This window comes from Papilio machaon, chromosome 16 (assembly GCF_912999745.1).
Source record: "Papilio machaon chromosome 16, ilPapMach1.1, whole genome shotgun sequence".
In the NCBI taxonomy this organism is placed as follows: domain Eukaryota; kingdom Metazoa; phylum Arthropoda; class Insecta; order Lepidoptera; family Papilionidae; genus Papilio; species Papilio machaon.
In genome coordinates, this window is record NC_060001.1 from 3310638 (window position 1) to 3325300 (window position 14663).

The 14663-nt window shown below is 34.1% G+C and overlaps 1 protein-coding gene across 2 annotated transcripts in view; it reads right to left on the reverse strand.

Annotated features, from left to right (window-relative positions):
* Positions 1–292: 292 nt before the first annotated feature.
* Positions 293–14663, reverse strand: part of LOC106716786 (tyrosine-protein kinase Src42A) — a 60785-nt gene continuing 46414 nt past the window's right edge. For both annotated transcript variants that reach the window (XM_014510389.2, XM_014510388.2), the window contains exons 3-8: positions 12393–12556; positions 4158–4485; positions 2991–3169; positions 1749–1905; positions 462–715; positions 293–371 (exon numbers count right to left, since the gene is read on the reverse strand). In XM_014510389.2, the coding sequence (XP_014365875.1) occupies positions 507–715; positions 1749–1905; positions 2991–3169; positions 4158–4485; positions 12393–12556 (1037 nt within the window). In that variant the 3' untranslated portion in view covers positions 293–371; positions 462–506. The remainder of the gene's footprint in view (positions 372–461; positions 716–1748; positions 1906–2990; positions 3170–4157; positions 4486–12392; positions 12557–14663) is intronic.

Here is a 14663-nt window from a genome sequence, read left to right on the forward strand (position 1 = left end):
CACAGCGGGCGCGCGCGCGTCGGCCCCAAGCTCGAGTGATGCGTCTGCAACTGGGGCATGCCCGAGTGCGCCTGCAACTGGGACATACCCGAGTGCGCCTGCAACTGGGACATACCCGAGTGCGCCTGCAACTGGGACATACCCGGGTGCGCTTGCACTTGAGCGAGGCCGGGGTGCGCCTGCAGCTGGCTGAGCGCCGGATGCTGCAGCTGGGCGAGCGCCGGGTGCTGCAGGGGCGCGAGCGCGGGCGGCAGCTGGCCGAGCGCCTGGTGAGCCGCCAGCTGGTGCAGCTGCACGTGCTGCAGGTGCTGCATGGAGGCGCTGGTGTGCAGCAGCTGCAGCTCCGGCGGCATGTGGTACAGGCCTGGCGTCTGCAAATAAAAAACACAAAATGTAGGATATAATTAACAATAATTTATATAAATGGTATTGAGGTATAATGTCGGAGGTGGTGTACTGACATGATGCATGTGCGCGTGTCGGTGCGCCGGCAGGGAGGGCCGGGCTCAGTAGGCGGAGGCCTCCTTGTACTCGGAGTTGTCCATGGTGAAGAAGTCCTCGAGTTTCCACTGCAGCGTCTCGAAGGTGGGCCGCTTGAGCGGGTCCTTGTGCCAGCACTCGAGCATGATCTCGTAGAGCGCCGCGGGGCAGTTCTGGGGGCAGGGCATGCGGTACCCGTGCTCCACCTGGTGCAGCACCTCCGCGTTCGTCATGCCTGCGATACACAACGCAATATATTAGTACCGGTGTAAACAAGTACAATATTATTATATCAACGCTTGTAAAATGAATAGACTTTGTAATCCAGCTAATGGTTAAAGTTTGTCGAATGAAAAAAATTGTTCAATGAAAAAAATCACGCATAGTTTTCCTTATTATTATCCTGTCTTCATTCGCCTACACAAGATTTGAGGAAATAGGTTCATTTAAATAAAGGAAAAAATATAATAAAAATACTTATTTTGCGGTTTTCCCTCAAGATCAATGTACGGGCTCGAATTTCATGTAACGTAATCATGTGATTCATCAGATGTTTTGACTTTTTTGACGTATATTTATGTAATAAAATAATCATATTTGCATTATGATTAAGTTAATTTAAATAATAAATTTCATTACTAATAAGGAAACAAGTAAATAGATTTGAAGGAAAAAAATGTTATTTTCTTTTTCTGACAGTCGTAGTAGACGGTCAAGGGATATCGTCAACTTATATAAGTGTGCAAGTGCATCGTGCATTGCACTACAACCAAAGTTGTATAAGCTAAGCTTGCAATATTATACATAATTCATACAATGATTTGATAAGAATTTCCCCCGACTACATAATCTATTTGTGTCTATTTTTAACTATAAATAATAAATTCATATCAATGTTGTCTGTTTACGTACAAAATCGTAAAATTGATTTATTGAATTATTTTTGCAAAGTACCAGTAAAACGGGGTGATTAGAAACAAAACATGTAAAGCATCTACACCATAATATGCAAAGATTTGCGTTAAAAATCACTGACTTTTTTTGTGTTGTAAAAAAAGTAGTAAATAGTCAATTTGCTATTATAAAATCATTCAATACCATGGTGTCAAAAATTGTCTATTTTTGTGTTTTTATTTTAATTTGACATTTAATGTATTAAAACATATTGTTTTCTGCTTTTCTGAAGAGAGAATGAGGATGATATGTTTGTAAACATGTATCACAACAGTGGTAACCCACAGTTATGATATAAAATGATAGTATATTACCTGGATAAGGTATGCGTCCGTATGTGACGAGCTCAGTGAGCAGGATGCCGAAGGACCACACGTCTGACTTGATGCTGAATTTGCTGTAGTTGGCCGCCTCGGGCGCCGTCCACTTGATGGGGAAGCGGGCACCGACACGAGCCTCGTACTCATCCTCCTACAAAACATAGCTTTGTTAAACGTTGTTTAAAGACTTTTGTACTTAATCCTTAATATTTTGTACAAATTATAGCTGTCGCCACCGACTCCGTCTACGCAGAATTAAAAAAAAACATTGTAGCCTATGTGTTCTTCCAGATTATTTTCTACATCCATGCCAAATGTTAGCGAGATCCATGCAGCCATTCTAGAGATAACATACATTCATCTATCCAAAAATTTGCTAATATTAGTAAGATTACTGTGTCCATGTCTGTTTCGAATGCTTTTAATAAAACATTTTTTACTTTATCCAACTGAATTAGTGAGTCATTTATCATTAAAAAAAAAAAAGTTAAATTTATTATGTTCTCACATTCCAATTAACATATATGTAAATAATACAAATTAAAACAATTCAAGTTTTATTATATATCCGCGACAGAGAAAAAAAAACGTATTCGCTCCGTATGTATAGTATAAAAAGATTTAATAAAAAGCATTCAACATACGACCTTTCATGTTAACCTTGCGATTTAAACCGTCTATGTTTCTTGTAATGACATTTAGAGCTTGCGACAAAAAAGGAACCCATCAATTTGTTATAGTATATGGTGTAGGAAAGTGTCAAGGGGGGAGAGAAAGTCGACTATCTATTTGCGGAGATTTCAATTCACTTTCTTAATGCATCATTTTTATAAAAAAACATATAATGTCGAATTGAAAAGCAGTTACGATAAATACGTTCCATAATGTGTATTGCATTTCCAGTACGTCAAGAATTTGTTCTGTACAAAAAAGGACATCTGAACAAAAGCAAAGTCACCTTTCATTTTCTTTAAATACAATCAGAAGTCTCGAATATGTTTTTGTACGAGTTATTCGACAAAATTCACGATTGGAGGTCCTAACTAATTATCAACTCATCTATGTTATCAATTCTCTACTTGACTGAATAGTCAAAGAATTAAATTCACTTCCCATTTAAGATGCATTTCCGTAGAGTAATGTAACCAAAATAATTATAATTAGGCTCGTCAAATGAAATTTCACCATGAACGACCGCGACTATACCTATACATATTGTTTCAGACGATTGCTTACCTTGATGAGTCTCGCGAGTCCGAAGTCAGCAATCTTGACGATGTTAGCATCGGCCACGAGCACGTTCCTTGCTGCAAGGTCGCGGTGAATGTAGTTCTGTGATTCGAGGTACGCCATACCGGCCGCGATCTGCGCCGCCATGTCGATCAGCTGCTGCAGCTTCAGCCCACGACCTTTGCCTGGACAATCCAAATAAGTCATTGTAATTTAACGCAATAGTAGCTTAAAGCATAATTATCTAGATATATGCAGTCTCTAGAACTAGTCTATATTTTTTATTTTACACTCACATCTTAATTTTGTGCAGTGATAGCAGAAGCGTTCGAATTGGCACACAATAGTGGGTTTAGGTGTCAAAATTATTAATAAAGCTAAAAAAAACAGAGTTAAATAAACTTGTAGGTTTTTATCATTGGACCTACGTATATAATTATAAAAGTCAAAGATCTGGTGTTCATTGACTCACATTGACATTATATAGTTATATAGGATTTAAAACAAATAAGGCTCATGACTTCCTCAACTCGAACTAAATGAGATAACATACCATGACTCACACTTTTACAATATATTTTATGTCATGTACATGAAGTTACTCTTTGTCGCATTTGTTTGTTTAACTACTCTCATGAAATGCACTCAATGTAAAATATGCAAGAGAACGCGTTACAATTCAATAAAAATATCACCATAAAAATAAGAAGGAAACTATTTGTGTAACCTTTATTTTTCCATTACATATGTTATAACTACAGGTGGTTAGTTTTATGTTCAACTTTACTGCCATTTATTACATAAGGGTTACAAACGGACGTAGAAGTTATGTATAATTTGTGTGATTTTATTCATCTTGTGATACTTAACAATAATACATTTTGATGTTTGTAAAATAAGACAAAATATTATACTATTTTAAAAGAAACATCTTATGTTAGCAAAAATATTAATTGCCAATAAATATAGATAAACATCAAACCAATTAAGCCAATAAATAACAAGATGATCCTAGATCGAAAAATATTTAGCATTTAATCTACTTCATATGAAGTATATAGATACAATAATAAAAAAAATAATTATAAGAGACATTTAAGATCTACATAAAACAAAGTTTACACAAGATCATCGACACTTAATACAAAGCTTTCATATTTAAATATCACTCACCTTGCAAGTATTCCAACAAGGAACCGTTCTTCATGAGTTCAGTAATAATATAAATGGGTTCTTCTAGAGTGCACACAGCGTACAGCTGGATCAACTTATTATGTCGTAGTTTCTTCATTATCTGGGCTTCCGCGAGGAAATCCTTGGGGTCCATTGTACCAGGCTTCAATGTCTTGATAGCAACAGGAGTTGTATTGTTCCACAATCCCTCCCAGACTTCGCCGAATTGGCCGTGGCCGAGTTTCCTGGCGAATTTCAGGGAGGATCGGTCGATTTCCCACTGGTCGCGTGTTCTATGCGAAAGGCCTTCGGTAACAGGTTTCTCGACCTAGAAATCAATGAAAACAATTTCATTTATGGCAAAGGTTTACAATGTTTAGAAATTTTGACAATGTAAAAAATACGTAAGAAATTGTGTTCTTAGTATCTAAAAATTACATCATTCGAAAACATGAAATTATTTTGCAACACAAAACAGATCCGAGGACGAAGATATTAAGATGTTACGTCTATTTATCACGATTAATAATTATTAAGAACAAGTTTTAAGCAATGATTGCAGAAAAATAAGATCTTCCACAACAATGGATTGTAAAAACTAATTGTAATTTACCTCTGAATACTGCACGTTTTACTCTTACTTACAATAGAAAAGTAATTTGAGACGAATTATGCAATGATTTACGCTACTCATTGTCTCATTAAATTAATCATTATATATTAAAATTAACTCCGGGAATGGCGTGTCTTTAATTTATTAGCGTAAGAGGTAAGGAGACATCGGCGACATGGATCTGATAGTTCATATCTGTATGGTTTGCTAACGAATCTATCTGTAGAAAGCACTTAGTAAGAAAACGGCGTTAAATTAAAAAGCATCCGCTTACGAGACAACTTTTATCAATATCAATACACTGTTACGTTACTTACTTAAGGCAAATGTGGTGGAGAAATAATTTCTAACATTTTAAATATTTTTTCTCTTTGCAACATTGTGATCACAATTTTTACTATAAATCAAATAACTGAAAGTAAATGTATTCTCCTTACTATTTTCCAAGATAGACATTGTAGTATTGTATAATTTATAATATTATTGAAAAAAATATTATTGAAAATTATCGAAATTTGGAATAATATATTATTGACGTCACTACCGGTTACATAGTCAACTTCAGTTTCTGACTGTCTCATATAAGTTAAAATGATTAAGGGTGCATGTAAAACGATAAACAGACTCACTGATATATTACTTTTTTATTTATATTAAACACATATCACATTCAAGGTTGTGAATTTGTTTTAAATTTTGTGGGTTAAACATATACACAGCATATTTTGACTCTCTTTAAGGTGCATTTGTGTTTCTTAATTAATGCATATTACGCACTACATTACACTGCCACTGTTGCCTACCGGAAGACGTCACTTAGCCGAACTCGAGCATTATCATACGTCAGTGTTTTTGTACGTGATTGTTTTATTTTTTTATTCTATACGCGTAACACGACGCCTTCGGAACGGTTGGCCATCGACCGAGACCTGCGCCTGCGCCTGCGCCCGTCACGCGCCGCGATCACCGATTAACGAATACTCTTTATCGATTCCACGTTCGATTAATTGTGTTATCGATTTTTAATATTACATACTCGTAATCGACATTTTTACTAACTAGATCTAAAACGCATTGAATCATTATCGCATCATCGCATCATCAAATGATACCGTGCTCTGGTTAAATATGACTTAGTAGTTTTTGTAGGATCTATTATTTTAGGACGCATTAAGATTTTCAATATGCTAAATCAATGAAAGTAATTAAATATTTTAATGTTATTAAGTTATAACTTATACTAAAGCAACCGTAAGGTTCAAGACAGTTTTCTAACTTTATTATAAGTGTTCGCAAGTAAAAAGGGTTAATAATATCCTAATTTCTTAAAAAAAAAAAATTATTAGATATGTTTCAATGATCACGCGCCACGTAAGCTGCGCCGCGCCGACTAACCGGGGCGGAGAGTTGCCTACATTGTCACCAATACTGTGGCGACATGCAAATGAGAGTCGGAATGTTATGCAACGCACAAATTATATGCAAATTCGTAATAAAACAGTATTGGCGTCGCGATCGCACAGCGCCAACATGTTAAAGCGTATCGTAAATCGAGCGGTTGATGTAATCGTCCGCCGGCGTCTTGCACAAACCAACACTTTGTTATACAATATGTCAAACTGAGGTTACTGAGCTCAACTCGACCATAAATAAAATGTAGTCAACCGAGGACACGATTAAACATTGATAATCGTAATGAGTGATGTTAAATGTGAATGAACGGTTTTTAATTGCTAACATGACTGAATAAATAAGTAACAAGTAATAATAATTACATGTCATTTATTTACTTTTGTATGTGACATGAACGAGTTTAAACTTCTTTAACATATGTATAAGACCATGATTGTGGTTGTCTTGATGGTTGTAGTCTTATTTCGCTTCCTTTCCTCAAAAATTTTGGTGCGATCCTTTATTTCACACTAATAATGAATTTAAATAGAAATTAAGTCAACATATAATTTTGAAATTTATGTATGATACTTATACTAATTTACACTGACATTCAAATAACAAAACATGTAATCAATATGTATTCAAATTCCTATACGTTACAATTTCAAAGCTATAAAAAAAAGACTAGATGTTAACATTTAAAGGTTATAGAAACAATGTTGCGCAGCCCGTTCTTGTTTAGTTCATAATATTTTGATACAGTATCGTGTGCCGTAAATCAAAACTATCCGCGTACTTATACATCGCTTATTATCATTGTGGTGCACATAAGATAACTCTCAACTTACTATTGAGAAAGTATAAACATATACAATGTTGGCAAAATTAAAAATGTCTCTCATTGTTTTTTTCATTTCATTCTTCTGATATTTCGGCATTCAAGAACTGAGAACAAAGAACTTTTGATACGGCTCTGAATAAAGTTATATCACATTTCCAAAATACAAATGCATTTTATGAATTAAGTCACTTTTATACAAATTAAGTTGGTTGGAATACAAATCATTCAAAACTAGTGTAGTTTACGTGTCAGACGATTCTCACGACGTTCGTTAATATTCGTATGTTAGAGACGTTTTAAACAAGTATGTCTGCAAATGCATGTTATTTTTATTTCGTGTTCTCGTGTTGTGCAGTTATAACTGACATGTGCGGGAATGATCATCACTGGTTTTGATTCGTTATTTTTGAATAACCTCTAGAGGTCATTCATTCGACGTTGGTTAATTTGAACCTCCGTCACACCTCGACGCATAACGAATTTTTAATTGGTACTGGTGCAGGTATATGTTACGGGAAATAGGGTTTACGAGTTACTTTCATGTTTTTTTTTAAACAATTTAACTTCCAAACCTTAGGACCATGGCGGGATGAAAATTCATCGCAATTTTAATCCATTGGGAGACAAATTTGACAGATTGGTTAACATTATCAACGGTAACTAGAAACGATGGAATATTTGTCTATTTTATTTTTCTGTGATGTCAATTAGTAAATTGGCTCACAAGCATCCCGCAATTTATATTAATAACACAAACTCATAAAACAATAAAATACAGTTTAAATTAAACACGAAACAATCAAGTGAAATGAAAAATATCTTCAGGTCTCGTGCAAGTAATTAAATGAGCACATGCGTAATAAACTTAGCATTTATTTATTTGCAATCGTTCGTCATGTCTTTAATGTTAGCACAAACGTAAAAATAAATATAATTTAAACAAAAGGTTCATTAGTAAAGAAATGGTATTGATTGTAAAGCTGTAGTTTAGAAGCTAACAATAGCATTCATTAAGATATTTATATGTAAAGTGACTCTTTTAAATATTCATTTTTATTCCGTGTACGTGACAAAAAAATAGTAAAATATGAGTCAGTGAAAGATAACTTCTTGTTGTGATTTAATGTACTTGTCAAGGCATCGTTAAACTTGCTTTACAAAATGATCGTATTATTTGTATACATTTATCGAGTAATTTACTTGTGAGTATGGGAAAATTCCTGAACTTCTTATGAAAAGCTATTCTAATTTTATGAGACCACAATCCGTCTTACTCTGATTCTTATGCAGATCTTCGTTTGTACAATAATATCAACTTAACCACTTATGGTCATCGTAAATAGTAATTAATAGATCTTTCCATTATAGCAGAGATGGCGAATCTTTACGTTATCGTAGTGCCATATTTTAATGAAATGTTTACTGATGTCATAAACGTGCCATCAAATAAGTTTGACTGATTATTGGGAATATTCCCTAGCGGTGGTATCAGTAGCGTTCGCTCCTCATATAATACTTTCGAAGTGCATAATGAATTTTGTCATATGTGTGACAATTTTATGTATTTACGTGCATGATTTTTAAGTGTAATGAGTTAAGTTGACGTCAAGCGTTGATAAAGACAAATGTAGCGACACAAGGATAATGATTGCATCAAGAATGTGCAAAGAGATATGTTCTTACGATTTTATGACAACATATTTATGGTTAAGTGCTAAAATTTTCATCCATTACAGAGTAACAGAACCTTGGCAGGAAAGTTACAATTACATACTTCCTTTTGAAGTCACATTACTTTACTATTATAGAAAAGAATTCTTAAAAATACTAGTATAATAAACACTGCGGCAATCAAAATTGATTTTTTTGTATTATTTTTTAAACTTACTATAAGAAAATAATAATTACGTCAAGTTTCATTATAGTGAAAGTGGCACAACGATCTCCAAAAATTGGATAAACTAGATGTCAAATTCGAATCCGGCTAACTTGCTTGGGGAATACCTGCCAATCACATTTTATATAACAGTCATACATATATCAGCGTAAGTGCCCTGCGTATCAGTGCACAAAGGACTTATTAATGCACCGCCGACTTTGATCGTTATCGTGTTTTAGAATTGTAGTCAGTTACACAAGTGTGTCTATTGATCCACAATCGGAAATACCTGCGCCATTTCTTGGAGGGGCTGGTATTCCGATAACGTAACATGATATATACAAACAGACAACCAACAGCTGCCATTTTACAATTCGATCATGACAGAAGTACAATGAATGGCTATCATGTGGTCACTATCGGTCGATAATTAAAAAAGTTAAGCTAGACTGCAATAAAACATTAACTATGAATGTATGGAGGGATAGCTACATCGGTATGGGTTGACAAAGAGATGGATGAATTTCGTTAAAAGTGAGAGAACAAAAACCAGTTGTGTCAACCTCACATAGAGTGGTATAAGAATAGGTTAATAATGACAAAAGTAATAATCGTATAAATCAACTAACCTTCGAATTGGTAGTAAGATTCGATTACAGGCAAGCGTAGGATTTTATTACGGAAGGCTTCGATGCACATGTGAATGTCAACCCCACAAACGATATTTTATCTTGACTTCATTTAGTATTTAGTGACTAATAATGTTGGTGAATCTAATTAAACTCATTTTGTTATATACTGGAAAAGAAAGAAGTTGATAGTGCATATAAATTTAGTTTCCTGATGGTGATTGTTTTATTTTGGCAACTGTTGCTGTTTTCAACGGTTACTTTTCGTGAAGATAATTCCGTATGAGAGTGTGACGTAAGAGCACTATAATTTAGTTATTTTACGGCCTCGGGCAGTCAGTCAAATCACTACGTTCTGATTCCATGGAAGGACGCGAGAGTGAGATGAATTATGGATTTACAAAAGACGTATGGTCATTTGCTTGGTGACAAGGGTTGCCACTTCTTTCGAAATATTTAAATTAAAGGTAAAACGAAGGTGACTTTTGAATACCGATTGTATGCATATCGCATGATGTGCAATTTTAATGCAGAATCTATTTAAGCTATATGTACGCATCGAAAATATATTGTTTTTAAATGAAACGTTTCCAATTTAACTGAAATTGCACTTTCAATTGAAATTTATATTCGTGCCAATTCCCAAGATTCTGTTATTTTATACAATGTTCACGTAAACATAATAGTACTACAACATTTTCTAATTAAATTGTATTGTCAACCCTGTGCACAACGAAAGCGGGGTCATCTCGACCTTGGCGGCGGGCTCTCGACCGCGAAACTCGAATGGTCTCTCTTGATATAATAATATACACGAGAGCTTTATTACACCTTATGAATATTACCCGCTATTTAAGACTTCAAATTTTTACATCCACGGATCTCCATTCCGAACGTGTTTACAAATTGACGGTAATAAACAAACAGAGCATACAATTATCAGATTACGTATAACTGTTCGTAATTATGAAAGAATTCATATAGATATAATTTAATGCCTTTGATGGATGATTTTTTCTTGTAATTTTTATTGCATAGGAATTTCCATGTGTTAATAAGTGTTCTCGGTGTATTTTAAAAACGGAACGTTACCTATAAACTCAATTTAACGATAAATTCATACATTATTTATAATTTATATTAACTTGCAATTAAATCAACTACGTATTCTCTTACACCTAGTGGAATGAAAATTATAATAAGATATTAAAGTTATGTAATAATATAAGATATTATATTACGGGTAAAATAGCAAATACCAAATGTTTGCAAACAAATAATTCTAAACAAATTGATTTTACCTAAATGTTTTCTAATTAGTGTTTTAATTTTAAATCAAATTGCAGAATTAATTGCGTCAGAAGAAACGTACATAGATAACTAAACATCTAATCAAATCTGATTGTGAAAATTGCTTAATCAAAAATATTGTAGCTGTTTATTGTGTGACCAACAAAAAATTAAATAATCTAAAAAATCTAAACTAAAAGTGTGACAAGAGTTGAAATAAAGAAGCAAAATACGAGTAAATATAATTTAGTTTAGAACTTAAACCATTAACAATATTATACGAGGCTTTCTGCAATTAAAGAACAACATATACTTTTTTTATATTTGCTATATACTGATTACTGATAACTCTAGGTCAGTACGATTCGCACGAAGCTTTCCGTTTTCCTCGAATCCTATACGGTGCAAATTCTCACGCATCCAGTTGTATTGTTCGACGAAAACCATAAAAGATTTACGATCGAACCGATATCGAATTTTGCAACACCTCGCGTATGTAACAATAAATAACACGAATTATATATGACCCTGATTTGACAGCGTAATGTGTAGACAATTGAAGAAAAAAATAGAGCAATATTTTAAAAGGGTTATTGGATTACATATCATTAGAGTTCATGCACTTATGGTGAGAGAAAATTAATTACGGGCCAGGGTTACCATTAGGAGGTTGGCAGTATTTTGAGGGCGTTATTGCCTTTCGATTAACTCAATGTCTGTTAGAGTCACGATCATTCAACTTGATCAATAGAGAAGTGATAGTGATCAGAACCTTCATTGAATAAAGCCTATCAAATTTTTATCAGAGCAAAATTCAAGACTCACGTGATAGTATCTCAATTTACTTCACAAAGGATTTCTCTATGATTCATCGAAGCAATTTTGATATTAACTCATATAGGAACGGCTAAAACACTCACGTATCCGGTGTCGGCACTGACTAGTTTCGAGCCCATCGGGGGCCCTTCATCAGGGTGAGTGGGACTGGTATTATTTCGCGGACGCGGCCCGTCGCTCGCTCCAATAATACCAGTCCCACTCACCCTGATTAAGGACCCCCGATGGGCCCGAAACTAGTCGGTGCCGACATCGGATGTATATACGTGAGTGTTTTAGCCGTTCCTATATAAGTTAATGATAAGGTCTAACGAAAGTTTGAATAATTCAATTTTGATATGTTTGAGAATTTGGAAACCGATATTTTTCAACGAATTTGAACTGAATAATGATGGTATTTCAATCAGATAAGTACATTTTCAGTTTTTGCTACATGCCGTGACACACGGGTGAAATCGTGTATTGCCAATTTAAAATCTAGTTTAACTGCTTAATTTGTTGCAATTTTTTTCACGATAAGATCAATTTCAAAAAACTCTCCGAATTATATTGGTAAATGTTTAGGCAATTTGGAAAGGAACTCAATTTATACTGATACGATTAGAATCGCTCTGTCATAATGCAAAGAATATTTTCGACCAATTCAAAAAAACTTTAGAACTAGACTTTAGAACGAAAATATGATTAATTTTTGTATATTGCGGTTATCATTGTATTGAAATATAAGCTTGAATGTAATGCTGTTACTAACCTGTACGCAAGGCTTGTTGAGCGAGACACAGAGGCCGTCCGCATCCTTGCTGTAGTGTTCGACCAGCTCCTGCAGCGTGCGGAAGGTAGTGCGCCGCGCTATGAAGAAACCACCCTCGTCTAGCTGTCTGATGCGGTAATGCTTCACCGTGTCTCCATCGCGTACTGTAGAAGAAAACCCAATTTGAATTAAAAGCAATCAAAATATCAAGAGATTTGAAAATACTGAATTTTCATTCACGATTTAACTAGGAGTAACTAAGCCCGAATATAAAGTGGCATTTTTAAACTATTGTCGTTTTCGTTAATAAAGGTTAAGGCTGTAGTCACATAGCAATTCATGCATGCAAATTTGTTCACAGTTCCTAGCACCGTTATAATTATTATATTATGTGGATGGGGCTTTATATTTAATTTATACTACAAGGTTGAATAACCTCAAGGTAATAAGGATGGAGATGTCTCAAGAGGGGAGTTTATTTGAGGGAACAATGTAGAACGTGCTCCTGATGGAGCGGATCTGTGGAAATTTAGAGGCAAACATTAAACATTGAATTTTTTAAACTATAAATTTGTTGCTATGGTTTTTCTTATCGTGGAACACAATAATTTAATCGGCAAATTGCAATTAACAGTTTAATTACTTTTTTTAGGATACTCCTGATTAAACGAATGATTGATTACTCGAAATCGAATTCGATGAATTTCCTCAAAATACATTTAGCAGGCAATATTTATGCAACATTATTTCACAGTTTATCAAGAAAGAATGCTAGTTAAGAAAAAAAACAAACAAAGTTTGCATCTTTGCTTGTTTCTTTTTACACAATAAGTGTAAGTTGATTTGAATTTTGTATACAATAAGCCAATATAACTTTCTATATCCATTCGTTTTCCGACACGAGTATGTGGCACGATATAATCTCGTGTTGATAATAAACTACAATACAAACTGCTTCCCTCAAACATAAACGATACATTTCTTCTGTAAATTGTTTTGACATATGAATACTACGTTAGTGTAGGAATAAATTTATCAAAACAAAACCCACGTTATTTTACAATCAATAAATTATATCGATGTCTGCGTCATCGTAAACGGGTATTCCACACTTTGCTTCTAAATCAATATTTAAATAAACTTTAGGCGTCATAGTAGTGAAAAAAATGTTTATTGCGGTTTAAAAATCGGTAATAGAGAAAATCTCGAACATTCGATCTAACGGTAGGGAATGCGAGCTTTTTGTGTACCAAAGAAATTCCAGTTTTTATTCCGTATTCTTTCATGTTTGTATTATAATTGTTATTATGAAGCAAAACGAAATGAACTTTTTTTGAGACATCATCTTTTGATTTGAGAACACATAGCTACTATAAAATTCGGTTTTAATCCGATCGCACGACACAATCACAAACAAGCGTTCAAAATTTCATTCTCAATTTCGATACAGAAATAATTTTAAATTTTTTAATAGGAATATTCCTGGAAACGTATAGTTGTATTGCAATCGGAATTCTATATTATTAAGAGATTTTTTGTTCTCCGGGAATTGACCACTGAATCTTTGTTACACAATCATATAATGAATCAATGTGCCCTCAAGCGATTAGACGAGTGGCAAGCCACGTGCAGAGTGATTTAATACATACTCATAAGTATATAAATCTGCGTGTAAGTAATTGTTTATAACGGCTAAATACAGTACGATCTTACTCATAAAGCTAGGGCTGAGAAAAGTTATTTTTTTTACACTCACAAAGTTACAGGATATTACGGAATACAATAGGTAACATAATAAAGCAAACTATAGCATTAAGGGTTCTTTAAACTCTTCTTTAGAACAGACACGTCTCTTACACCCCTCATGTTGGAGGGATATTTCAAAAATGTCACAATTGTTCCTATAACATTTTTACAACTTTGTATTTACTTATTCTTCGTACTTATATGTATGTTGGAATTAGAATGTACAAACAATATTTAGAGGTCATATTTAAATGTAAGCTAATAAACTTTCTGTATACTCTATATCCAAGAGCAAGTTACATAAATATGGTAAATTCAATGAAGTATAAAATAAAGAAATTTTGTGTTAAAATGCTATCCAAGTGAACCGAAATGCGAATTGAGGACATGTACCTAGATAGACTTGTAGACAATACTGTGATAAACAAATATACATATGTATTCAAATTGAACGACAATTGTTTTAGTTACATATACTATATTCTTTATATGTGTCTACATGAATAATAACTTTTTGATGCAAAA